This window comes from Salarias fasciatus, chromosome 19 (genome assembly GCF_902148845.1).
Source record: "Salarias fasciatus chromosome 19, fSalaFa1.1, whole genome shotgun sequence".
NCBI classification, from domain to species: domain Eukaryota; kingdom Metazoa; phylum Chordata; class Actinopteri; order Blenniiformes; family Blenniidae; genus Salarias; species Salarias fasciatus.
Window position 1 is genome coordinate 21,789,886 of NC_043763.1, and position 27,425 is coordinate 21,817,310.

At 42.3% G+C, this 27,425-nt stretch overlaps 2 protein-coding genes across 6 annotated transcripts; one reads left to right on the forward strand and one right to left on the reverse strand.

The window, feature by feature from the left end:
• The first annotated feature begins 85 nt into the window (after window positions 1–85).
• On the forward strand, window positions 86–27,386 carry rbm25a (RNA binding motif protein 25a). 5 transcript variants are annotated; one of them, XM_030116394.1, is made up of 20 exons: window positions 86–218; window positions 1,756–1,952; window positions 2,997–3,101; window positions 14,028–14,145; window positions 16,988–17,037; window positions 17,130–17,297; window positions 17,526–17,583; window positions 18,115–18,275; window positions 18,362–18,559; window positions 18,958–19,041; window positions 22,036–22,310; window positions 23,352–23,463; window positions 23,575–23,664; window positions 23,773–23,846; window positions 23,924–24,074; window positions 24,344–24,893; window positions 25,109–25,413; window positions 25,495–25,593; window positions 25,786–25,833; window positions 26,871–27,386. In XM_030116394.1, exons 2-20 carry the CDS (start codon window positions 1,815–1,817, stop codon window positions 26,961–26,963), a joined length of 2,877 nt encoding a protein of 958 aa, XP_029972254.1. In that variant the 5' UTR covers window positions 86–218; window positions 1,756–1,814; the 3' UTR covers window positions 26,964–27,386. The 5 variants fall into 5 exon arrangements, with proteins under 5 accessions (XP_029972254.1, XP_029972255.1, XP_029972257.1 ...); XM_030116395.1 differs by lacking the exon at window positions 86–218 and having other exon boundaries at window positions 1,691–1,952; window positions 18,961–19,041; XM_030116397.1 differs by lacking the exons at window positions 86–218; window positions 1,756–1,952 and adding an exon at window positions 11,015–11,087 and having other exon boundaries at window positions 2,934–3,101; window positions 26,871–27,385.
• arg2 (arginase 2) lies at window positions 3,185–8,706 on the reverse strand. Its single transcript, XM_030116399.1, has 6 exons — window positions 8,486–8,706; window positions 8,328–8,400; window positions 4,733–4,907; window positions 3,881–4,040; window positions 3,386–3,480; window positions 3,185–3,293 (listed from the first exon to the last, which is right to left on the reverse strand). The coding sequence occupies exons 1-6, from the start codon at window positions 8,597–8,599 to the stop codon at window positions 3,185–3,187; spliced, it is 726 nt and encodes a 241-aa protein (XP_029972259.1). The 5' UTR covers window positions 8,600–8,706.
• Window positions 27,387–27,425: the final 39 nt, after the last annotated feature.

Consider the following 27,425-nt stretch of genomic DNA (forward strand, 5'->3'; position numbering starts at 1 on the left):
TGGGAGACCGTCGCTGCTCTGATTTTATCTCCTCACTCTTCTCTCAGTCGTATTTCACAAACAAACTGTACCTCTCCTGCCGTCTGTGCTCTATTTATCGCTCTCTGATCTGTCTCTGTGTTCCGTACCTTCTCGCAAGATTTATGACAGTTGAACAGGGAGTTCATGATCCGAGCCAACATTCTGTCTGCCGTGAGTGAATTAGTGTGCTGCCTCAGGTAAACTTGTTTGATTCTCGATGTCTCTTTTTTCTCTTTGGTACTGGATTCTTGACATATTTAAATACTTATTCATTGGCGTAGGTCTTTGCGCCAGGATTTTCTGAACTGCTAACTGTAGCATCAGGAGCTATAAGCAGTAATTTTTTCGCCCATGTCAGGCGGCTGTAAAGGGCTGCCGGGGCAGACATGAAATTTCCCCTTGTGGGACTAATAAAGGAATAGTTCATTCATTCATTTAATTCATTCATTCATTAATTCACCGAAATCTCTCTGCTGTTTCATTCCATTACTGAGTTTCAGTTTTGGACCAGCTCTCCATAAGTCTTTGTTCCAGGGTCTACCCTGATTTTCACCTACAGCGATCTGCTCAACCCTAAACTGGTGGATGTACATTATACTTTGCAGATTTATTTCCTAAAGTAACTTGTACTGCTGACATTGTGGCTGCTCAAAGCTACAGATGCAGTAAATTTCCCCCCAGTGGTCCGTTTCCACTTTAAAACACTAGCTTTGTTTTAACTATTTTATCCAATACTTTCCTGTTTCCTATCATTTTTCATACAAATATCCTATTTCTCAAGCAATATACGAATTTTAACCATTTCACAACCACCTTGAAATGGTTTCTTTGCATGTTTTGGCTTTAGATGAGTGCAAAGCTATAGTTCTGAGGTTCCTTGATGTAGTAAATGTTATGAGAGTTATGGTAATAATTAGCATGCATCCCAAATCAGAGTGGAATAATTCACTGTATAAAGCATTTTGAAGCAATACTGAGAAAAGTGCCTTGAAAAGGAAAAACGTGTTGTAGTTTCTTCAACTGAATTGAAGCAAAGTGAGGAGATGAATGAGACACAAGTCCAAATGAGTACAAAAATGGAACCACATTTATGGAAGACCAAAATAGAAGCTCTCTGTTACAGCCGCAACAATAATCATTCAGTGTTCACATCAAGTCAAACATCACACGAGCAAAAAAAAAAAGCCCAAACTCAAAATATGCAAATTAGCAGTAGTTTTCGTCGTATTTCCATCATTAATGATGCAAATACTCAATACTGTTCTCCTAAAAGTCAGTGATAGAATAAAAAAAAGTAAACTCTAACACTAAAATTCCAAATAAAGTAACCATAACTGGTCCAAAAGTAACAACGCATCTCTAGCACTGACTAACTGGCACAGCCTCGAAACAGTAAGACAGTCAACCTGTAACTAAGACTGTGTCTTTGTGCCTCTGATGCAGATTCATTCCCTTATGAGTCAAACATGATAAATATGTGACAGCTGGATCTTCACACATAAAACAACAAGAATATATTGCAGTTTACGTTAACAGTCCTATCACTACAGTGGTTATGTGGGCGGTTCGTCTCACTGTCAGCAGTGTGAGGCCCTGTCATATGGAGCTACAGATCGGCGTGCTTTCGTAGTCTCGTTCTCAAACTCGTGGAATGGTTCAAGGATGACGTCGATAAAGTTTGTGGTTTTGCTCCTGGCTCTCATAGGCAGAGCTGCTCTGTGTCTTTCTTGTCAGAGGGAATCGCGTCGATGGACATGTGAGCGCCTTCTCTCGTCTGACCCAGACACGACGCGATGACGTCCACGGCGAGAGACGCGGTGGCCTCGGTGGCCTCGCGGCTGTTCCCCAGGACCGGGTTCACCTCCACCAGGTCCATGACCGACAGCAGACCTGCACCACAACAAGCATCACATCAGAATAACAGACCCCAGGTACAACCACTACTGCAACATTTCCTTACTTCTAAGCTGCTCCATGTGGCCACTAATTCTCCAGACCATTTCTTTATGGTCATTTCATACCCAGAAATTAACAATAGGTACATTTATAGTGCCTTCCAGCATTTTCTGACTGCTTCAGTGACTCATCCATCCAACCACAGCGTTACCTGTGTGTGTTGTTCTTGTGAATGAAATGCGGTGTAATCCTTACTCCGTGCTGTTTCTGTCTCTGACATGCAAAGCGGACTGAACCGGAGCGCTACAGTCTGTTTTTTTCATGAGATAGTGACGCCATTCTGAGTTGCACACCACAGGCAGCTGGAAGCCTCTTTATTCAATCCATTGTTAATGTGAACATCTAATATAGATGATCAAGACAGGCAGCAGGACTTCAAACTGATTATAAAATGTCATTTTCGTGCCTCAGATCGATCTGCATGTTTGAGAAACTGCTGAGATTTTTTTTTGTCTCTTGTTGCCAAGGATCGTACACAGAGGCATTTCCTTTGTTTAAAAAGCCTTTGTGTTGCCTGGGGTTATAAAACAAGGGTTAAATTGGGTGGCGATGATGAGCTGGCAGTGGAAGCTCAAATGACCCCTCATTACAACCACGGTATGCAACCACAGAACACGTATGCACTCGCAGATCGTCAGCGGGGCTTTCTCCTGCCGGAGCCGAACTCCTGCCAGCTAAGGAGGAAGTTCACCAGAATCAGACAAAAAGGCTGGAAAAATGTTGCCAGATCTGATTAGACTTGTTCTGCAACAACAATCGGAAGGCAGCTGTAGTATGTTAGCAGACAGGATGTTTTCTCTGCAAGTTTCTAAGTCTTTGTAACAACCGATGACGAACTTAACGCCACATATAACAAATAATGGAAGCAGTTCGAAGGTTAAAAAGGGCCTGTATGAGCAACATAATGCTGAGCCTCATGAAGGTATACAGAAGGGACTGTAGCTTGGCTAAAAGCATGTCTGTGGTCATCTGTACCTGTGTTGTGGATTTCCTCTGTGATGTAGATTCCCTCCCTGTAGGTCAGACCTCCGTTCACCGGCGTTCCTGTGGCGGGAGCTAGAGACGGGTCGAACGAATCGATGTCAAAGCTCAAGTGGATGGGTCGCTGTTTTCTGTCCCAAAAGGTAAAAAAAAAAGAGGTCAGAGGTGAGTGTAATTTCTCCTTCATTCAAATTACATTGAGCACTGAGTATCTTGTGCAGAGAGACTACCTCGCCAGAAGGTGGTCAAAAGTGACTTCCATGACTCTCTGGATGCCGAGTCTGTCAATGTCCCTCATGCTGAAGTACTGGATCCCCAGCGCCTTCATGATCTGGCTGCAGCAAACACAATAAAACACATCAGCCTCTATTTTTAAAGCGCTTACATAACAGAAAGCTGGACATAAATACTGCGAGTAGCTACTTACTACTCTCCAGGGTCCACGTCGCGCAGGCCGATGTACACCAGGTCTCTGGAGGAGAGGAAGGGCTTGACCCAGGAGAAGCCGCGGATCTCTGGCACCTGGCAGACACGCGGAGAGGAGCCATGAGTGGGGATACTCTGACTTACATTTCAACTGATAGCCCTGTGGGAAGCAGTTTCTCGGCCATCTCTGAGGACGTGCCAGAGAAACACGACCCGCTCCTCACTGTCCAAGATGAATGTTTGAAGTAGGTCTAGTGCAACATTTTTATCAAGCATCTATTTAAGACTGAGTGTTACAACTGTGACATTTATTTTCCTTTTCATGAGTGAAAAAAATGGCACATCGAGTCTCCTTTCTCCCTGATTGGCTGATACTGATATTTTTACCATAAGCAGTTAATGCTTTGCAAGTTCTGGCAAAGATCAAGAGCCCGATTCCTCTGTCAGATGTGCTGAATCACATCTGAGCAGCGAAGCTCGATACACTCCTCCTCACCTTGCCTTGCAGCTCTTTGAGCATGAACGTCACAGGCTGCCCGTGGAAGTTTCCCGACGGAGAACTCATGGGCGTGTTTAAATCTGGATGAGCATCAACCCAGATTAGACACAGGTCAGGGCACTGCCGGGCATGACCGGCCGCCGATCCGAGAGCGAGGCTATAAAAGGGAAAGAGCAGCCCGGTGAACATCTGGTGGGTGTATCGGGCAGACTGTGACAGCAGGTATATTCATGCACAGGAGTAGTAACATTAACATATGGTCTCCTCTATCCCCCAGACACCTAACCCTGCATAAGGCAAGGGACTATATTTGGTCCTTATTACTTTACATTTCTTCAAAACTTGTTGTGAGGAAATTTAATAGCGATCATAACAGTCATCATCAAATAAAAATGCATTCTACACTTGACTTCATGGTGACAATGAGGTTGTATTTTGTGCATCCTAACATGTAGCACATTTCTAATAAAGGGCTTTTCTCATAAATTATACTTGTAACTGCTTTGCCTAATTTGTCCACTGGCGGTTGCAGTTTCAGTTAGTGGAGGTCATTACATAACAAGAAGACACAGAACCGAACTGTAGATGCTTGAGAAAACAGTGATGTAGCAACAAAAGCTAATTCATGAGGTCCAGTCTGTGGAAACCTGCTAAAGGCTGCAGAAATCCTGTATTCTTTGGAAACGACAGATTTTTGTCAATGCATATCTTCTAAAATTGAATCTTAGTAGATTTATGACCTGTGCTGACTATGAATTTTTACAGGAAGTTTCTAATCTTTATCATTTGGAGTTAAAATGTAATCAAAATCGAGCCCGCCGCCTCTGCGTTAGACGGTGAAACATTTACCTGTGGTCGCCTCCCAGCATGACCACGGTGTGACCGGCTCCGACGGCGCCGCTCACCGCTCCGGCCAACATTTTGTTCGCCCCGCCAACAGAGAGAGGGAAGTTCACGTCCATGTAGGGCTCATCCTTCTCGGGGTAGTGGAAACTCAGATCGCCAAAGTCGTGGACGGAGTAGTCTGAAAAACACACACAGAAAAGCTTGTAATGACGAGCAGCGCCGATACAGGAGGCGGATTATGATATGAAGGTGTCCGTGGGGGCCCGTCAAGCTGTCACAGCATGACTTAACAGGGATTTGTCTGAGCTTGCAGTCTGACCAGGTTGAGTCAGTCAATGCCGGTGGAACATTCGTGACAGAGCACTTTCCGCTCGCCGCATTTTCCAAGTCAGCTCGGCTTTCAGTGACTGCAGTCTGGCTCATCCTCAGTGAATTCAGGGCGCAGACGGAGTAAACAAGTGAGGAGATCCGGCGTGTCGGGGGTTCATCTGGAAACGTGAGCCTTGAAGACAGTGTAGGGTTACTCCGCTGATCTCCAGGAGTCCAGTGTGGTTTATTACCTTTAGCAGTCAGGACAGGAATAGCCCTTGTCTTCATGCAACCTTGAATATCTTTTGTAATTCAAAGTGTGAAGTGATAGGTGGTGGCGAGTGGCGCTCTCCTTCATTTTGAAATCTAAAATTAAAACGGCTTCAAGTCTATAAGTGTCCAGTTTAATGTGCTATATTGTCTGGTTGTTGGCTTGATTGCATCATGGAATAAATCTTTACAGGATTGTTTGGACAATCTACTATTTTGAAACACTTTGAGAGCTTAAAGGCAACAAGAACAAAATTATTTTAAGAAAGAATTAGTATAAATCAAGATTTTTACTGCTGCTGTTGTGACATTAGACCAACAAGCCTCCAGGAGAGCTTCTCAAACATCTGGTTTTTGCAAAGTGTTTAAATCAATATAACTTCAGTGTGCAGCCTAAACAGTTAATATAAATTAAATCAACTACTCCGTAAAGTCACAAGGTTTGCTCATACAGCAGGAAAAATGCCAATAATTGTGATAATCATGTCAATAATTCACTGATCATACTCTTAATAATACAATATTAAACAAAATCAAGATTCAAGCACATGCATTTTGCATACATACTTTGCCCGTGTCTGTAAACATATTTAGATATTAAATGTAACTTAGCATGCATGGATGGACTGCCATGTACTTCATGTTGTAACAATTTAGAAAATGTCTTCACTGCACAAGTGGTGGGTTTAAGGAAAGGAAAGGCATGTGCTTCTTGCATAACAACATTGATGTTTACAGCCGATACGTGAGAACAGATATGCTGCAGTTACCCGGTGAATGTTGGATACTCTCCACGCCAGGAAAGCTCCAACGTCCTGACTTTGCAAATCTGCATAATAAACAATCTAAATGTAATATTATATTTGAAGATGTCCAAGTCTGTCGTGATCCTGTTGGCATTTCACGATCACAGCCTCAACATACATAACCTGCATTCAACAGAAATCCTAATCCAGAGACCTTTATTTAGTCTTAATGTTTTTCTTCCTCCACTGCCAGTCCTCTGGAACATATGCTCCTCCTACCATGTAAAACAGACCAGAGGTACATCGTACCATCCACAGCTGGACTCTTCTGAAGTGTTTTAGTGCTACATCCTTTTCAGAGTGGCAGATTTCTTTACTACTGACCATCAGGGAGAGGCGGAACTGGAACTGGCACAAGTCGGCAAACAGGAGGACTCACCTGTTTGCTCTCAGACACACCTGAGAGGAGCCCAGAGGCCTGCAATTATCTGCTGCCTAATTTACCAAGTCACACTGAAACCTTGGAATGGTTCCCAACGCATGCCAGACAAGGCAGGAGCGTCCAATTCATCCGCAGGCCTCTGGTGAGAGGAATGCTTTGTTCTCGATTCACAAAAGCCACAATAAATACATACTGTATATAAGCCAGTGTTATCCTTTTAAATCCCTCACAATCAGACAATCTTGTTTGCAGCTTTAGTTGATTAATTGTTGTTTCCCATTTACTGAGGTAGATCTATTCTTCATGCAGGCTAGATTATTTGTGTTTGCTTCCATAATTTAAAAACCAGCAGTGAACAATAGAAAAAGTAAAACTATTAAGTGTGCAGGAGGGTGCACAACACAGATGCCAAATACAACCCAATTCCATCCTGAAAGTAGAACGAACTGATAAAATAGTGCCATAACTACCTCTGAATTTAAAGTTCATCTTTGTTGTGGCGCTGGGCATATGAAAATGTCTACAATTCAGAAAAATAAAAATAAAACATTTAATATGACTGCAATTCAACATGAAGCCAAATTTAATCATCCTTTCTGGTGCAAAATGCTGTGAAATGTCCCAAAAACTTCCCCTATAGCCGTTGCGTTGTGCATGTTTCTATAAACTCACTTTGACAACATGACTTTACGCAGCGAGGCGGACAGCGTTCACTCCCATATCCCAGCTGGGTTCTCAGTGCTGTGTTTTGCCCTCTCTGAAGAAATGTGTTTTAAAAATCTTTTCTTTGAATTTTTCCCAATTTGCTTGGCAGTTTGGCAGGCCGGATTAGAGTTTCTTACAGGCCAGATTTTGACCCACATGCCTTATGTTTGACATCCCTGACCTAGACTGACCAAATATATCAATTCTCTTACTATCAGGAAATGAGTTTTGCATTTTACTGGATCGATAAGATGAAAGCATGAGATTCAGCTTGAAGTGGATCAGAGTTTGTTTGTTGTTTTTCGTTTTTGTTGGAGGACTGTCCTTTATTCTTTCAAACTTTGAGAACGCATTCCCGTTTCCTGTTTCTGTAACTTTGAGCAGATTTAACTTCATTGGTGATGAAGGTCTCATCTCATGTCTAATTCTTTGATCACTTCTGGTACAGTCTCTGGCCTGATCCCTGAATGACCCTCAGGATTAACTCACATTATGTAAAGGTGGCATTTCACGCGCGGTGGGAGAGGCGCGTCTTTCCGGTGCGTCACCTCGCAAAGCGAAGCTCACCTCGTGGGCGTTTCTACCGGGACCACGTGGAAGAAGTATTGTCATTGTGACTGGGGTGGAAATAAACCTGCCCCGCTCTCCCTGTGCCCCCCTCCTCTCTGTATGACTAAAGCAGACATGCGGTTCCCGGAATAGACGCGGGTGCGTGATGCGGAGTTCACGCAATGTCCTTCAATGCGTCCCAGACACCGAAGACCTTCAGATGCACGCATTTTTCATGATGTCTGGCATTTGTTCTTTTTCCCCCGCCTCTAAAGCACTTCAGATTTGCCAATACGATCAGAGGAAAATTCACATAAAGAACAACCAGTGATGAGACTGAATTCCAGCCGCAGAAAAGTGGCCAGACACCGGAAAACATGGTGTTCTCTGAAGACTTTGTGCGCCGATGCCCCATTTTCAGGACGGCATCGGTATTTACGCTCTTCCGGTGATGTAACCGGCTGAAACCCGGAGGCAGACGTTAAATCTGTTTAAATGCACCGCATGTGAATCTGCAGTATGGGAAACACCCATTTGGCGGGTTATGTAACACACTTGCTCCATTATGATCACCCACCTAAACTGGACAGCCTCTCGATGAGCCCGGCATCTCTGATCACTTTGGGGCCGTGCTCCACGCCGCGCTTTTTCTGCAACAAAACGGCCAATGTCAAGGATCCGTGTCCGTTTCAGAGGCCTGACTGTGAAACTGTGTTGATAAAAGTCGTCTCTTACCTGTCCCCTTGAAAACGGAGCTCCCAGCACCGCCACAGACTGAGCTCTGCTTTGCTGGTGAGTGTGGCCCAGCTGGGATCTGAGAAGACGGAAGATCGGTCCCCTCAAAGCCATCTCTAATTGTGATCTGTTGAAATAATAAGTCAGAAGAGGTCCAGACGAGGTGAGAACGGCTCCGGGGAGGTCTGATGAAAGCTCGGTGTGATGTTGCGCCGGTGGTGGATGCTGACTCTACTGCAGGAGGCCGGCCTTATGACTCCCACAGCTGCTTAATATTCAGCAGTTTGGAGACATGCAAATCAGGGACAGACAGAGGGGGCGGATGGTGGAGGACACGATATGGACACACTCCTCTGGTCACGTAAACAAGTACCGGTTTCTACATATGTTTCAAAATCACCACAGTGCGCAAAGTTTGTGACATGTTGTGAAAGTGACTGGAAAAACCCATTGTTAGTGTGTGTGGTTCCCTGCCTGATCAATAGCTTCATAGCTTTAAAAATGCAGAATTTTATGTTTTTCATTTATGTTTTCTTTAAGCTACGTAAGTGGTATGCAACTATTATTATATCTAATAAAGAGAAAAGCATTTGGACTTATTTTGATTAATTTTCACGAATACAGTGAAAACTAAACAAAACCACACTCTGCAGTGATTCAACTATCAGGAAGTGCGTAAAGTTTGTGACTCGTTGTTAATCCCATTATTTGTGTGTTCATGTTTTTGAGCGGGTTCACCAATAGTTCACATCCATTTAGTTTCCACCCTTTAAAAATGTATATTTTTGTGTAAAATATTTGTGCTTTCAGTATTTGATATAATAAATTATTGGTTATGAACAATTTTAACAGAGAAGGGGGTCCAGAACCTTTATGGCCCAGATGCTTCATTCAGATCTCCTGGAGATACATGTTTTCTTTGCATGTTTATTTTATTACATTACTACAATGACAGATGCAATGGCTAGACGATTCTAAAAGTTAGTGGCAATTGGTGTTTTTTTTAACAGCTGGCTTGTTTCTACAATTTCACCAGCACATAATGAAAACATTTTTTTTTCATTCACAACATTTTACTGATACTTTTATTGAAACAAAACATCTCCCATAATATTATTATGATTTATTTTACTTATAAAAATCTAACAAGGTTCAAGCCCTTCTGTTTACAATATCATACCTATGTGGTACTGGATAAATAGATATTTAGAAATAAATCCAAGCTTTTTTAGGAAAGTGATAGGTAAAAAAAAAGCGTCTGTCACAGTGAAAGTCAATAAAAGAGAAGTATATTCAATTTAAAAAAAAGAATGAAAAAATACTACACCGAAATCTTTGAAACATCGTGTAACTTAATCCTCCATCTAACTATTGAAGTTAGATGAAGTTAGATGATCCGGATCAAACCATCAGGGAGACTAATGGGGGAGGATGTGATTTTCTTAAGGGTGTAACATTATTTTGCATGTATGAATAGTATGCATGTTTTTGTCGTTATTAAAAGTAATATATTAAACGTGGCCGGGTGCGTGGGTAGAGTCAGGAAAGGGGCGATAATGTGTTTCTAAAGCGCGACGTGGCTCAAGTCCTCCCTGCCACACCTAGTTCCGCCGTTGCCTGAATGAGAAGCGGCACGCGGTGTTCCTTTACGCTCTGACGTCAGACTTAATGACACACCTTCGGCGCAGCCAATAGCAACTCTCGAAATGCGTGCCCTTGATTTGTGGGCGCGGCTTAGACCCACGTAGGCGTGTTTGAAATGTTTGTTGTGAAGTGCGACACTGCGGCTTTTTTTTTTCCTTTTTTTTTCTTTTTAACCTATATGGAAAATTTTGCATCAGCAAAATAGACCAGAGTGTCTTGACCTGGATGTGTTTGCACGTGTCCCAGTTTTCCTATCAAAACATATCTGGTGTCAGGCCAAGATGTTAACATGTCTCAGTGAAGCCCTGTAGGATCCCATTACAGAGCGCAGCTGCTTTCAAGAGTTAATCAGAAGGAGGATAACCAATTAATAATGAAGAAGTAGTTACTCACAAAGGATTTTGGGTACTTGTACTTTTTTGTACTTAGAGTTATGTGATCAAGTAGTTATGATAGCTCACAGGTGTCAAATATATGGCCCGAGCGCCAAAATCAGGCCTGAAGAGGCTCCAATCTGGTGTGGCAAGAAGACACCAAACAAGTTGTAAAAGTTTCAAAGTATATACCTTTAAAAGAAATTGCAAATATATAGTATTGAGCTTTTTTGGGGGGGATTTTGGGCTATGCTTTTTGGACATTTCATTGTATTTTGCATGAGAAGGTATCATTGAAATTTACCAACAAAAAGATTAAAGCAATTTTTGGCAGTAATTGTAGATTTGTGACAATATAAACTTTTTCATCACATATACTCTGTGCCACAATGAAGAAAACTTTGAATTTAGAGGTTAATGTGGCACTGTTTTACCACTTTGGACCATTCAAGAAGACATTTGGACTGTACGTGGTGTCTGAACTAGAATGTGTTTTACACCCCTGCCACAGATGGATCTGATTAATCCTTACATGACCCACCCCAGGGGGAATTAGAAACATCACCCGCTCCACAGTGTTCAAGGTGTGTATTACTTGAAGTGAATCCAGCTGAATAAACTCCATGTAATGAGGGCACTGTGCCAGTTAAGTACAGTTCATATCACGTTATCTACTATATGATAAGAGTAAGGCTGCACATTATGTTGTTTTTCAAATGTTTTGATGGTTTATTATGCAATATGTGTTTGAGTGAACTCCTACTTTACTTTCATAACTGTTGATGAACTAGATTACAGCGGAATCATTTAGATATTCAATATTTCCCTGAGAACAACACTCAAGATTGTGACTAAGAGCAAAAACTGCTGTGATTGTTTTTTCATTCATATTCAATGCAAGTGGAAATTAATGTTGCTACAGCATACTGTTCGACAGCAATAAGACATTTACTTCTACAGTTGAAGAAATGTAACAGTTGTTGTAGCTATTTCAGAACACATTTAAAGTACATTTTCCATATCTGGAGTTCCGTAAGCAACTTCATAAACAGAATGTAAAATATTAACAGAACAAGTCTCTTAAGGACAGAAAGATAAATAGTGGAACCTTCCTGTGTTTGATTTACAACCCTGTGCATGCATAAATTTTTCTCAGGTCCTCAAATTTCCTCCGTGCATGTGAGATTAATTGGTGACCTGAAACTGCCCCTCATGCTGAATGTCAGGGTGTGGGTGAACTGGTGAATCACGTTTAATCCAGCTTGGCTGGATTGGCTCCTGTGCTCTGTGATCATGCTCAGGGAGCCTCACTGGTGACTTGTCCATGTCAGATTTGAACCTGCAAAATTCCAATCTCAAGATCGCCTCTCTCTAAAGTCTAGTCCACCACTGCCCTGTTTTGTATTGTTTTGTAGACCAGTAATGTAAAATTGGAGGTGACATAGATACACCAAATTGTTTTCCGAATACATCAAGTGAAAAACAGCATACTTTTAAATCATACAATAACAACAGCACCTGTCAACGATCAAAAAAATAAAAATAAAAAATAAAAAAAAAATTATAAAATGCCATCAGTTGGACTGTCACTTTTTTTTTTTAATTTAGTTCTTTTTTCCAATATACAAAGGAATTTGGAAAAGCACAGTTACAACCCAAACAAAACATGAAATAATCATTACTTTTCTGTTGTCTTCTCCAGTTATTCATCTTAAAGCTTATATTATAGTTGCCTGGCAGCAGCAGTTGTTGTCATTATGTAATCTGCAGCATCACATATATAACCAGCGCGTGACGCCGCCAGGAGCCAAGAGCCAGACATTAATCTGTTTTATTCCAGACATTCCTCTCGTTTACCTCCAGACACTGACCGATATCTTTCAGGCATCTAGCGCCACCATGTGTCTGAAAATATACACTGCATTCTTTTAAATTCTGAAAGGGATTCCTGTGCCCTCAGTCTAACCTCTCAGGAGAAATTGATTCTGTTTCATATGTGCATGTTTGTGCAGTCTCAAAGCCTTGAAGATTGCTCCCACCCATCTCCGAATTAAGATACTTTGAAATTAAAAGAGGAATTAGCACCAAACATTAAAATTTTTGCCAAAATACAGATCAAACTACTTTAATTCATTCGTTTAAAATGAGGACATACTAAGAACTTTGTGTAGATTAGCATGAGTAAAACTCAATAAAAAAGGCATCACAGTATTGTTTAATTACCTTATGTGTAAATTTAGTTAATCATCTCCATCCAATTTAATTTCCACTAAGACAGATACATAGAGAGTCAGTTAACAATGAGATTTGTGTTTGGCAATGCAGTGACAGGCTGATCGAAATGCGGCTGAAAAAGAGGACCTAAAATGATCTCCCATTTCGTTCTATGTCGTCAAGTTAAATATTAAACTGAACTTGCATTTGCATGCAAGAATTTGCTTGTTCTCCCTTTGAGTGCACGTGTTTCCTCCCACCGTTCAAAACCATGGATGCTGGTGACCTTAAATTGCCTTTAGCTGTGACTGTGGGTGTGTGGTTGTCCGTCTCTGGGTTTTTGTCCTGCGATGGACTGGTGACCTGTCCTTGCCATGGTGGACCCTGATCACCTCGGTTAGGTTGGGATTGGCTCTAGCACCCTGCAGCCCTGCACAGGAGAGAAGATGAGAAAATGAATGGGTAGACGGATGAATCCATGTCTCCTATGAAAAAATAATAAATTCAATATGGCCAACACGTTGGCATTTTTTTTTAAATGAAATTATACAGAACAACAATGTCAACAAAAATGACTGAATGAGTAAACTGAAGGGTATAATACTCATCTTAATACATAATGAGAAAATAGAATAGAATTGAATAGAATGGACAAATATGGGCATTTTTCAGAGTACAGGCAAATGAGAATTATGTAAAAGAAAATACAGATACGATAATAAAATAAGCGTTAAAGTATTTATCAGTTTATATATTCATGTTTCAGGGAATAGTTGATGTTTTTTTCGCATTTCGCATTTCGCACTTGTGAACCTGGCAGACTGCACTGAGGGCATGTCACGCGCCCCTCATGCATGATATCCCATAATTCCTTTCGAGGAGAGAATAGCTCCAGTTATTTTGTATGAGGCTTCATCAAGCGACCCGGTGACAGTTCAGATCTTTAGCCTCACATTTTCCCCGCTTGCCGTATTTAATGGGCTTCTATTCACAGTCTGCGTAGTAATTATTAGACACTGGGTTTTATTTTCGGTTTCGCTGCAGGTGGGTAAACGCGTACATGACCGCTGTAGCTAATGTTGAGCCAGCAAGGCCAGAGCACTGTGCCTTAGCATGCTAGCTGCGGCTAATGCGGCTAATGTGGCTCACTGAGTGACTTTCTAATTAGATGCAGATCAGGTATTAACGCTCAGCGTTTGTTCTTACGTGAAATTATGTCCTAGAGGTGTGATAGCACAGGGATCGGCTCACTACAGCATCTGAAGACTGTTCCGCTTGTCTCCTCTAAACTGTTCTTTCCCATTCTCCAGGTTCTGCTCGGGATGTCGTTCCCTCCTTCCCTCAACCGCCAGCAGATCGGCATCCCGCAGTTGCCCCCCAGAATCCCCCCTCCACAGTACGGGACCTTTGCCCCAGGAGTCCCCCCAGGTACTGTCCAAGTCCAGCTGCTCGTTGATCAATCGCCTCCACCTCTTGTGAACTAACGTCACCTGAAGGCGCTGGAAAATCAGCAGTTAATTGATTCAGTGTGGATGTAAAGACAAGTTTTATCCGCCGTTAATACACAAGGCGGTTCACTGTGCTTTCAGAGAAATAAAGGCAAAACAATAAAACAAGGTGATTATAGATTTTAGTCTTAAAATATCTAGATTCCATCCATCTTGTACGCCACTTAATCCTGTGTAGGATCACTGGAGCCAATCCCAGCTAACTATGGGTGAGGACAGGATACATCCTGGACATTTTCTGTCCATCACAGGACAACCAACCACGCACACACACGGAATTATTCCCAGGTGCAATTTGGGGTCACCAGTTAACCTCACATGCATGGTTTTGGACTGCGGGAGGAAACTGGAGTACCTGGAATAAACCCATGCATCCATACAACCCACAAGAACATGCAAACTCCACACAGAGAGATCCACCCGGTATTTGAACCTATGACCTCTCACTGTGAGGTGAGAACACTAATCACTGCCCCTGTGTCTGAGATTTTGAACTGAAATTAAATTATTTAAGAAAAGTGTTTGAATAAACGAGAGAGAATAGACAGAGTGAAAGTTTTATTTGAAAAACATATTGAACTAAATAAAATGCATTATTTTAATGTTTCACCTGAGCAGATAAAGTTTTAAGGCTTGATTTAATTTTCTTTTTTTTTTTCTAAGTGAGTGTGCCAGCGTTCCTCGGGTGTTAGAGAAGTTTTCTCCACACTTGAGGAGTGTAGGGACTAAAAGCTGCTCCATCTTGTTTCTTCCAACCCTAACCTCTTTGAGGACTGCAGGGGTCTCCATGTTTCATATTTATTAGTAAATCGGATATACATTTAGGCCTGAGGCCATTCAGAGCTTTAAAGAGAAGAAATAAGGGTTTAAAGTGGATTCTTTGACACACAGGCAGCAGTGCAGAAACTGGAGCTCAGCCTAGAACACATTTTTTAATACAAACAAAATAGCATAAAAACATACACTGTTAAAAGAACACACTTGCCAAGTGCAAAAATGCAATCTTACAAAACGTGCTGCTTAAGTGCTAGCATAAGGATCTATTGATGATTAAACATTATCAGCTTATAACTAAAGATGATTTTGCATTTGAACCCTTTTCAACCAGCAGTCTTCTATTTAAATTTGCCTATCCCATGGATTTTTTGGATTCTATCTTTTTTTCATCTTCTGATTTAACATTTTGTCTTTCGGAGGCTTAACCACACTATTAAGTGTACCTCATTGATCCCCAATGTGTTGATCTTGAAGCACTTTGTGAGTCTGTTAAAAGTTCAGTTTCAAATAAATACCGTAAATAGGATAAATTAGAAATGCTACAGTAGCATTGAAAATGACCTATTAAAGTAAGTATACTCAGACTACTACAAAAGTTACTGTCTTAGTAAGCTGTCCTCACCCCTTTATACTGCTCGTATGAATGACATTTTTTGCAACATAAGTCAGCATTTTTAAATTCACACAATTGGCTTCAAGTAAAGTCCCTGAAATCAATCTGGAAGACAAATAAAGAACCGTAATGCGGTAGAAAACACTGCTGCCTCATCATTCTGCTGCTCGCGTCTCAGATGGCCACAGTGAATCATGTGATCTAATCTTAGTTTGGCTCAAGTTTTACGATGGATGTCCTCACTGAGTTAATGAGGCTGAATCTAGAGGGAGCTCATGCTTCCTCACAATCCAGCAAAATACCAGAGAATTCCTGACATGTCAAATGATCCCACGTAGCCTCCACATATTCCACGTTGTTGTGCAGCTGTCACACAGTGAGATGAATAACTCAGCCAGCTCGGTCCGGCTTGTAACTCTTGAGTGTAGCACGGATACCTCGCAGGCTCCCAGGGCCTTCTCAGTTATGAGGCTTCCTTCACACTGTTCTAATAATCCGATCTCCACCCGTCACCTCAGCAGACTCACATTTATCACAGCAGTCACAAACGGATGGATCAGGAGAGTCCTCTGCACACAGCAGCTTTAGTTTGGCTTAAACTCAGAGAGGTCAGTGAACATGAAGAGTTAAACGATTAAAAAAAGTTATGTGATTTCTACAATCAAAAAAACTTACCAGAGTGTGAACAACCAGGCAGGATACAATATTTGAAATCATAATGAGTAATTTATTGTCCCGCAAATGATTGTAGTTTTAACATTAATGTTACCAAACGATGTTACGTTACCTGACATTTTAGACTTTAAGAAGCTTTGCCTTTCTAATTCTAAATTCTTATAATAACTGGAACTTATCATTTAGTCCCAGGTCGGCAATCTTGACTTCCGCAACTGAGCTGTAGTCATCCATGTTATTGTGTAATTTCGGAGTGGCTGCATGGTGTCTTAATTTATTGTGTTTGCACTTTAATTTAATTATTGTATTTTATCCGATTAGTTGATCTCTATTTATTGGTTTTATTTTGCTACACTGTGATTTGATGTTTTTTTTCTTATGTGATGTGATTTGAATGACAATTTAAGGAGTCTGAATAGCCCAACCGGGCGTCTTCAGTAACAAGTGACCATTATCAATAACCTAGTTTAAAATATGAGACTTCCTAAAAGAAACAGAACGTTTCACCAGAGTGATCATTTATGTGGCAATGCATAGATTCTTTAAAACTATCAACAAAGATAGAAAGTGATCACAGATTTGTTTAAATTGTGTTCATATTATTCAGAACCAGTCAGATAACTGGGTTTAATAAAGGTTGATGCTTCGTGGTGCAATGCTTCATGTCTGAACTCAGTGATTGTGCTTTTTGTTTCAGGCACTCCCATAATGCCAGTTCACATGGGCGTCGTGACTCCCGCACCCACAGTGAGTGCCCAGAAATCGGCTTCTCCGTGTTGATATTGAACCTGATCTCTACACATGAGCAAGTTCTCCATATGTCACATTCAATGCTGCAGGTCTTGGTCCCGACCGCAGTCGCTGTAGCGCAGAAGCCGATGCTGAAGAAGGATCACGGCGCCGTCAGAGCCAAGGACACGGACGACAGCGGCGGCCCCACCACCACCGTGTTCGTAGGAAACATCTCCGAAAAGGCTTCTGACATGTTGGTCAGGCAGCTGCTTGCGGTGAGTCGACAAGAGAATGAAATTCTCCTGAAAGCAGCTGCGGTTCTGATGCAAACCCACTGTGATTAAAAACAGAAATACTGCACTGTGTAGATGGATATCTATGTCTCTAACACTTCCTGTTACTGTCAGTTAACTACTGATTAAACTGTCGAAGCATCAGAGAACACCTTCAGTGTGATTCCTGTTATTAATTTAGTATTCTCCGTCTGTCCTCTTTCCTCATAGAAATGTGGAATAGTTCTGAGCTGGAAAAGAGTTCAAGGTGCCTCTGGGAAGCTTCAAGGTAACAATGAAGAAGTATTTCTATCATCTTGATGTTTCTGTGACAGGAGCTCAGATTCTGGATTCTTTTTCCCTCTAAACCTTCATGTATCTTCAATAGTTTTTTTTCTAATATGACACCCTGTAGCACACATTTTGTTCCTGTTTGGAAAGTACATTTTTCCTCACTTCTCTGGATAGATCAACCATATGGTCCTTATTAGTTCAAGCTTTGCTTTTGTGTCTTTTGTGATGAAATAATTGATTTTAGTTCCAAGACCAGAACATGGTGGAGACAGATGAGGCTCACATGCCCTATTCTACATGAAATACTGCAGAAAATGGGAAAATCGAAGGTTTCATGTCCCTGGTGTTAAAAGCTTAAAGGGCAAAACTATATAACTTTTAGCACAAGCAACCAGGAAAAAAAAAAAAAAAATCTGAACCCAGGAACAGAGAAGAGTTGAACATTTGTGGGGCAGTGTTGTTGAATGTCGGAGAAATCCAGGCTTTGTAAAGTGTTAACGTTCTTTCTACGCTGTCTTCCTGGAAGCTTTTGGCTTCTGTGAGTATAAGGAGCCTGAATCCACGCTGCGAGCCCTCAGACTTCTACACGAGCTGCTCTTAGGAGACAAGAAGCTGCTGGTCAAAGTCGATGCCAAGACCAAAGCTCAGCTCGATGAGTGGAAGGCGAAGAAGAAGAGTGCCAACGGGGTGAGAACGAGCTGGGCTGCTTCTTGGTGTCAGATTAATGCCTCTATTCAGTTATATTCATTAAGTTTTTTTTGTCATAATTCCAGGATGTCAGCAGTGGGTCAAAAAATGGGGATGAAGACGAGGAGGAGGAAGAGGTCCTGGATGAGGAAACTGTGCGTCGGGACCAGGTCGTCAAGAGCGCGATAGAAGTTCTCATCCGAGAGTACTCGAGCGAGCTCAACGCTCCGTCGCAAGACCCCGACAGTCAGCCGCGCAAGAAACGCAAGGAGAAGAAAGAGGAGGTAGTTTTCAGCACAATGAAGAATAACAAGCAAAGCTTGAGATATATTTTAAGAACTCTTTCCCACCTGTTAGAGAAAGTGAATTTGGTATTTGTGAATTTGGATGGCTTTACTGATCAACTACCAATTTATTAAATGAAAAGACCGATACGATATCAACGCCTATATACTGCATTCCTACTGAAAACCTAACTTGTTGAGAATAGCCCCCAAGGTGGAACTGATTTCCTTCAGTTACTCTGCAGCACATGGAATGATGGAAGTTTTCACTTTTCTTCCAGTTTGATGAAATGCATTTTGATAATTCCCTGACATTGCTATATTTCTAGATAATTTCAGGTAATGCTGGAGTACTTAGTGTGTTGTGTGTTTTCTCGTCTTCCTTTCCTTTGCGTAAGGAGGATATCAATGCAATGGAGATGGAGGACGACAAGCGAGACTTGATTTCCCGAGAGATCAGTAAATTCCGGGACACACACAAGGTAATGTATCAAACTGTTAACTACTCCAGATGAAATCTGTTACATTCATATTCGAAAATTCCTCTACAGCAAAACACTGTTCAGTTAATGGAAGCCATATTACCTCTGTAGTTTGTTAAATTCAGTCAACAGAAGAAAGGAAAGTAGCTGATGGATTTAAGGACAATATGTTGTTTCTTAAAGTAATGAAATATTAAGTCAAATGTTCTTCTGAACTGTTCCTACGGAAGATTTGAGAGTTTAAAGTTTAAACTCGGAACAAGATAAACAAGCGTGCATGGACTCGTTGTTCAGTTCCAAACAAAGCTAATCTATTGATTAAACCCCACCAATATGGTAGAGTTCATTTGGTGACTAGAGCAAGATGAAACTGTGAATCTCAGCTTTGGGAAAAAGTTGCGAGGATACAACGTAAGTATGAGCTTTTCTTTCTTCTCTACTCATGTCTGGCGCTCCCTCCTTGAGGGCGTGCAGAGGGGCAACCGGCTACCCGAACCAACTGCTAACAATTTGATAAAAATTAAAGTATATCACACTTTTCCCAGTGAGGTTTCGAAACATACGGCAGCTCAGTGAAGCTCTGCACGTCCTCGCATGATGTGAGGTGTTTTGGAGAAGACACAGACTGAATGAGCCTAACCACTGCAGCAGTTTGAGCTGCAGCCTGAAATAGATGCAGAAGTAGGGAGCGCCGCTTCACAGCACTCTGTGGTCTGAAGACTGTCAAGGTGAGTCGAGTCCTTCAAACGCCTTCTGCTCCTCGTCATTGTGACGCCGCTATAATGTCTGAGTGTGATGTTAAAGACTCGCACAGCAATAAAACCTTAAATCATAGCCTGATAACCAACAGCAAAGCAACTTTTTTTTATGTTCCTGTGTGTCATCAATGTCATCAACTGCTACACCTCCCAAAGTCGGAGCAGGTGCTGAGCAGTTTAGAGGAAACGACCTTGAAGGACAGTGCAGTCATTATTGAGATCCACAGCTTTGCCCAAACTGGACATCTTATCAGGAAATGTCCCAGGCCTGAATCTCAACAGTGTGAGCCATGTGGGCGATTCAAACGAATGTATCACCAAGTGAAGTGTTCGTACAGAAGGAACATTCCATGTATGTGAAACAATGTATGTTAAAAGAAAGAACACAAAAATTGCAACATTTCAGTTTACCGTAACACTCCGTTTTCCCAAATAACAGTTTTAATTTCGAAACATTAAAACACAAAGACAGAAAATGTAACTGAACCTTGTTTAGGATTGAATTTAATCTAATTGGGAGGTTCAAATCTGGAATGAAATTAATTTATACACTGTAAAGTTAGCGCCTATTGAATGAGACAGTTTGAGGTGAGAGACCAGAGGGACAGCGCCTCACGGCCTCCAGGTAAGACTGCTTCACTCATTTCTCTGTGGCAAAATGGAAAACGTTTCTTGATTTGTTTCAAGCTTGTCTTTCACAAGAAGTTGATGTTTCCTGGAGGTTTTCTTGATGTTTCCTCATGTTGTTCGCTGCACTTGACCTGTTTCTCCTCCCACACCTGGCCCGTAGGATGAGTAGGGGCAGAGAAGTGCTGAAACCGTAGTTCATCACCTGTAAGTCTGCACAGCGGTAGCTCCCGATCGACCTGTGGAAAACACACTTTTCCCTCTGAGTTTGATTTAAAAATAGTTTCTAAATTTGTTTGTTTTTCGTGAGTTTAAAAAAAAAAAGAAAAAGCTAAATAGACCCCTATCTTTCAGTATGTGGACAGCTGCCAGGAGTTAAGTGAACTTGCATAAGCATGTGTGTTTTTTTCACAAGGCTTATATGGAAGATGGAAAATCTTTACATTTCTGCTTTATGACACAACACGACACCACTACAGCTGTGAAGAGATAATTCTGGCATAACCCCATCTCAAGTCGTGGCTCGGGCGCTCGGCTGCACTCTGATCTCTGCTGATGCAGGGGATCACTTGCATTAGTTTGGCGTTGCTCCTCTGCATCTCAGATGACCATGCAGAAAACACATGAGAACTGATTATGTAATTTACTTAGTTGCACCATTTGCGACGGTCAGCTTTGACTTGTTTTAATCCACTTGACACCCTTAGGTAAGACCCAGCAACGACATTACACGCTGCTGATGTTTTGGGTGTAATTATATCTGAACTCGTGGAACGAAAGGTTAAAAGCTGACTTGGCAGGTGCTGTAATCTTAAGAGCTTTGTATTACTATGAGGAGACCCATTTCCGCTGAAATCCCATCATCCAGAGGATGAGTGCTTTATTAGACGAACATATATTCCATCTGTAATCTGTATATCTAAAATCCATTTCAGACCTCCATGCATTTAACCCTGCAGGATCTTTTGCACCAGTCCATTTTGCATGAGTTCACATTGATTTGGGAAGTGGACGGATATGGGTTTGACCAGCTCGCATTCGCCCGCAGCCGTAGTTTTTATTGGAATGGCTTCCTATTACATCAGAAAATAATCTCACCATAGATCCCAGAATGACTGCAGAGGACGAGCTGACCTGTTACATGAGTTCATTGTAAGCATATGCAATAAGAGGGACTCTGAATCCTGCACCTCTGTGCTCCAGTGTTTCAGAAATCTACTCCTGTATGTGTGGGTAACTGAAAAAGCTTCTACAAAAAAGCTGTCGCTGCTTTCCCCTCATATAAACCCAAAAGTTTTTTTTTTTTTTTTTTAAATGAACTGCAGATTATGATGTGTCATATGTTGAGCAGTATATATGCTGTATATTAAACCTGCTTCCAGGAGGAAACATCATGACTAGGAAGACTTCCTGACTTGAAGCAAGCAGCCTCTTCAAGTCAGTGAGTGGTGGTAGTATGTGAGCATGTCTGGATCAGGGCGTCGGAAGCGTTTCTGTCCACCATGTGGTGATACACTGACTCTACTCATGCATTCATGAATCATGCTTTCAGTCTGCCTTGCCGTCCGGTAACGGTGTGAATTCTTCTCTTCCCGTTGGGCTCCTGCAGAAACTGGAGGAGGAAAAAGGAAAGAAAGAGAAGGAGCGGCTGGAGCTGGAGAGAGAAAGGAGAGAGAGGGACAAAGAGCGAGAGCGCGAGAGGGAGCGACGGGACCGCGAGAAAGAGAAGGAGAGGGAGAGAGAGAGGGACAAGGAGCGGGAGCGAGACCGAGACCGGGACCGCGAACGGGAGAGGGAGCGCGAACGCGAGCGCACCAAGGAGCGGGAGCGGGAGAGAGAGCGAGAGAGGAGCCGAGACGCCAGCGAAGGCCGCAGCAGGTCCAGGTCGGTCTGCGTCACACTGCTGAATCAAACCGATCAATATCAAAATAGTCAAAAGCCTTTTTGATAGAGTGGAGGGGAAAAACAATGTTTTCAAAGTGTATGGGATGCATGTTTGTTCACTGAGGTTGAAACTCAAAGGTTTTTGTAATCTCTGGATGCAGTCTGAATGGGTCACACACGCAACTTTAAAACAGGCGTATCAAACACAAGGCCCGTGGGCCAAAACTGGCCTGTAAGAGGTTCTGATCCGGCTCGTCAAACCACCAAGAAATGGTAAAAATTTTAAATAAAACCATCTAAAAAAATAAATAAAATTCTAGAACATTTTAGTCAGGGCCTTTTTTTTTTTTTTTTTAGAAGTTTCAGTTTGCTTATTTGCTCCCTCAGCTGGATTGGAGCCTCTTGCATGGGCCTTCTGTTTGAAACCCCTGCTCTAAAAGGACTAACACATGGTTTTTTTTTTTTTTGTGTTTGTTTTTTTTTTTTAATCTCCTGGAATTAGCAGCAAACGGTGCGGATTCTGCCGCCAGTTAAATGGAAATCAGTCATTCTGCAACATTAATTGAGTCTGTTAGTCATTTCTTTTAGAATGATCAAACTAGATCCACATGATCGAGGTTTTTTCAGTGACGTCTTCATTTTTACATTCATGACACCAAATAGACATTTTCTCATGTCCCGCCATGACACTTCCACTCATGTCGGTTTTCTCCAGCTCTCACGAGCTTTTCTATTTCACCCCGCTTGTCTTTCAAGAAGAGATTCTTTTTAAATTGTCTTAATCTCATTGTTCCCTTCAATTAAGTACCGAGGTTCAACGTTTTATTATTTCCGAGCTCTCATCACTATCAAAATTTTTGCATCTTATTACTTCATTCGATTTGAATTGTTGTAAATTCCTTCAGTTTATTATGCAAATCCATTAAGAAAGAAGAGTGAAATTGTCAGAGATGGATGCCAAGTTTTGTCTCTTCTTACATGATGGCTAAAAGTCAATATGAACTTTTGTAACCTATTGTAACTGATCCCTGTTTTCTTCAGAGAGCGGGCCAGAGAAGAAAAAAAACGAGACCGCGAAGAAGATGAAGAAGACCTGTATGAACGACGGAGACTTGAAAGAAGGCTGAGAGACAAAGAGGCGGCTTACCAAGAAGTACGTATTACTGACTTTTCTGTCTGTTTGATTCAATGTGTGCTAAATTGTTGAATTTATTGCACAACTGTTTTTCTTTCTGAATTCTAATTATTTTCCATCTTCTTTAAGCGGCTGAAAAACTGGGAGATCCGTGAGAGGAAGAAATCTCGGGACTACAGTAAAGATACGGAAAGGGAGGATGAGAGGCGTCGTGAAACGGTAACACCCTCAGCTCAGCCTGAAGCTGACTTGAGATCAGTTATGAAGTGAAATATATGACTTTTTGCATGGACTAATGCAGATGAACTGTTTTCTGCTTAAAATTAGATGAAAGAAGCCAAAAGATTGAAAGAATTCCTTGAAGATTATGACGACGACAGGGACGACCCAAAATACTACAGGTAATCGTCTCATTTAAGTCTTTTGAAACAAACGCCTGTGCCGTGGCGAGTGCTGATATTCCCGCCCTCGTCTCCAGGGGCAGCGCTCTGCAGAAGCGGCTCCGCGATCGGGAGAAGGAGACGGAGCTGGACGAGCGAGACCGGAAGAGAGAGAAGGAGGAGCTGGAGGAGATCAGACAGAGGCTCCTGGCCGAGGGTCACCCCGATCCCGATGCCGAGCTGCAGAGGGTCAGTCCGCCTGCCGCGCCTTCTCCTCACACCAGACATGACTTTCTAAAAGACCCTCTGTTTAGGAGGGTTTTTATTTCTCCACATTTCAACTTTTATTTTTATAACTTGTCTTGATGCGATTTTATACACACAAAAACAAATATGCAATAAGAAAGTGACCTTGCAGGTGTTTCATTTTTCTACATGGAAGAAAACATTGAAATGAGTGAAGAGATGAATAGTCTCTCTGAGGATGAGTGTAACCGTCCCCTGATGTTGGTTTATAGATGGAGGAGGAAGCAGAGCGCAGACGCCAGCCGCCTCTCAAACTGGAGCCGGAAGAGGATGTGATCAAGGAGAAAGCTCACCGGGAGCGGGATCGAGACCGGGAGAGGGAGCGGGAGCGGGATCGAGACAGAGAACGGGAACGGGAAAGAGATCGGGAAAGGGAAAGGGAGCGGGAGCGAGATCGGGAGCGCGAACGTGAGCGTGAACGGGAACGGGAGCGCGACCGCGAGCGGGACAAGAGGGGGTCGGCGAGGCCGGTGGAGCCGGCGCCTCGAGCCCCCCAGCCACAGCATTCAGAGGAGGAGGCGGACGAAGCAGAGGACGACCACTACCGCGACGCCGAGGACTCCCAAGAAGCCAAACCACAGCCCAAACCCGTCATGCGACCAATCACCACGGCTCCCTCCGTGTCCTCGGCCAGCGGGAACGTGACTCCAAACACACCCATGAATGAATCTCCCTGCGGCATCATCATTCCCGGAGAAAACACTCCTGAGCTCCAGCCTCTAGATGAGCACCGGCCCAAGATCGGGCTCAGCCTTAAACTGGGTGAGTACAGCAGCTGGCAACAAACCCGTTCCTTCTCTGGTTCAGAGGCGCCAGAGGTGCAATTTGCTGTCAGTGACGTTATGAGAATAACTGCAATGTGTTTATTTGACCACCAGGGGCGCCCTTCAGTCTGTATTGTACTGTGTTTGATGAATTAGTTGAATAACTCTGATGGGTGCTCATCACTCAGGCTCTATCCTCCTTTCTCCCTGCAGGTGCCACCAACAGCCCCAATCAGCTGAGCGTCGCAAAGCGGAAGAAGCTGGCGACCGTGGAGAGCGTTTTCAACAAGTTCGACGACGAAGAGGCGGATGAGCAGCCCCGCAAACGAAAGCTGGTCCCGCTCGACTACGGCGACGACGATAAGAGTCTGGGGCTGGACGGGGCCGAGATTTCAGGGGCCAAAGGCAGCATCAACACAGAGGAGAAACGCAAGCATATAAAGAGCCTTATTGAGAAGATCCCCACTGCGAGACCCGAGCTGTTTTCTTATCCTTTGGACTGGACCATGGTCGACTCGGTAAGATTCCACAAAACCCTGGACTTGTCCATTTCATTTGAAAATGAACTAAAAATGAAACCGTGATCTTTCTGTCTGCAGACTCTGATGGATCGTCGCATCAGACCATGGATTAATAAGAAGATCATCGAATACATTGGCGAGGAAGAGCCCACTCTGGTTGATTTTGTCTGTTCCAAGGTCAGTGTTGATCACTGAACTGTTAATAATACCATATCAGATGATCTTTTTTTCAACTTGGAATCAGTCTGAAATAGGTTTATGTTTGACTGATTCATCAAACTCGACTTGTTTTTTTTTTTTTTTGGAGCAGTGAAGTTAACTCTGGATCTTTTCCTTAAATTTCCTCCTGTCTTGTTATTCTGACTGCAGGTAATGGCTCACAGCACTCCTCAGGGGATTCTTGATGATGTTGCTATGGTAAGTTAGAGCTGATTTTCATCCCAAAATTCACACCCGGTGAAGAAATCAATTGAAGAAAGAAATTGTCAATAACATTCAGGTATTGCCTATTATCTTTTAACCAGTTTTGAAGTGATTAATCCTCCCAAACGGTCTTCATAAGGCGGCTTGATAATAGCAGAACATGCTGCTCTGGTTTGGCTTACGATTGAGATGCTACACAAACGGCCTGATGACCCATTTCAAAATGTTATAGTGTTCGCTTCCTTCACCACTTTACTCTAAATGCTGTCTGACTGCAACTTTTTCTCATTTAAAAGTTAAAATCACACAAATATTACAGAAGTTTCATTTTGAGTCCTAATTGTTATTTGTTGAACCAAATTGTGCTCACATACAATTTTCTTTAACTGAAGAACTGTTATCTGAAAATGGTTTCTACGCCTCAGACGGCCAGATGAGATGCTGCAAGCAAAACTTAAGATCTTTCTTGTGGGTTTATTGACACAGGTGCCTTTCCATCAGCTTGTGTGTGGAGAGTCAGAATAATGTTTCCTCAGAAAGACAACTTCAATTAGATCTGTGATAAATCGAATGAGATCTCATGCAGACAACAGGAATTAATTCATTTTAATCTTAAGAACAATCATATAAACACACATCCAGTAAATATTTTGATTTTCTGATGCGGAAATGTCAAATGTGTGCAGTGAGTGAGAAGTGCTTCAATTTAAGGAATATTGTGACAAGAATATGAGGCAGTGAAGTGATTTTTCCATGATTACAGAGCATATGGAAGAGAATTAGGATGAGAATCCTCATCAAACCCGCCCAGTGTTTAGAATTTACCAAGAAACAAAGAAATAATCTTCCAAACACGCATTTCTTTCTGAATGTGAACAGTTGTTCACCTCTGGTGGTGAGACTCCAAATGGCAGCGGAGGATCAGGTTGACACATCAGTACAATAGAATAGAATGGATAAAGAGTTGGATGCTTCTCGAGGTTTTCTCGCAGTCTCCTTTCTTAACACACGCTTTCTTTTTTCTTTGTCAGGTTCTCGATGAAGAAGCAGAAGTCTTCATAGTGAAAATGTGGAGGTTGTTGATATATGAAACAGAAGCCAAGAAGATCGGACTGGCGAAATGAAGACCTCGTGTCTCTCTGACTGATTTTTAAAGCTGGCGATTGTTTTTTTTTTCTTTTCTGTCTTTCTTTCTTTTTTTCTGTCCATCAGACAGTGAACGAGCCCATATGCCCTCCATTCCATCAGCAAGGAGCTGCTGCCTTGTGTGCGTTTGTGTGAGTGTATGTCTGTGTGTGTGTGTGTGTGTGTGTGTGTGTGTGTGTGTGTGTGTGTGCGCGCGTGCGTGTGTGAGGGAAGAGACGTTTTTACACAAACATGCTGCATGAGGAAACTTTGGTTGTACTCTTTCTCTTTGTTGTCACCCATCTGTTCCATTATGTTGGACACTCTGCTTTGATTCAATGGTTTTATGAGGAGGCACTGCTCCAGTGTGTGAACTAATGAATAAATATGCTTTTTTTTTAAGAAATGAAGCGTCTTTCCTAAATGTGTTATGTAAATCAAAGTTTTGTAATAACACATTC

What these genes read in the sequence shown, in the direction of transcription:
- rbm25a (XM_030116394.1), top strand. Translation starts at nt 1,815, where the DNA reads ATGACGTCCACGGCGAGAGACGCGGTGGCCTCGGTGGCCTCGCGGCTG. An exon ending in GCTGTTTTCTGTCCCAAAAG is followed by an intron (nt 3,102 to 14,027) that starts GTAAAAAAAAAA and finishes CCCATTCTCCAG; the next exon opens with GTTCTGCTCGGGATGTCGTT. An exon ending in AGAAGAAGAGTGCCAACGGG is followed by an intron (nt 18,276 to 18,361) that starts GTGAGAACGAGC and finishes TCATAATTCCAG; the next exon opens with GATGTCAGCAGTGGGTCAAA.
- arg2 (XM_030116399.1), bottom strand. Translation starts at nt 8,599, where the DNA reads ATGGCTTTGAGGGGACCGATCTTCCGTCTTCTCAGATCCCAGCTGGGC. An exon ending in CTCCGTTTTCAAGGGGACAG is followed by an intron (nt 8,401 to 8,485) that starts GTAAGAGACGAC and finishes GTTTTGTTGCAG; the next exon opens with AAAAAGCGCGGCGTGGAGCA. An exon ending in ATGCTGGGAGGCGACCACAG is followed by an intron (nt 4,041 to 4,732) that starts GTAAATGTTTCA and finishes TCCCTTTTATAG; the next exon opens with CCTCGCTCTCGGATCGGCGG.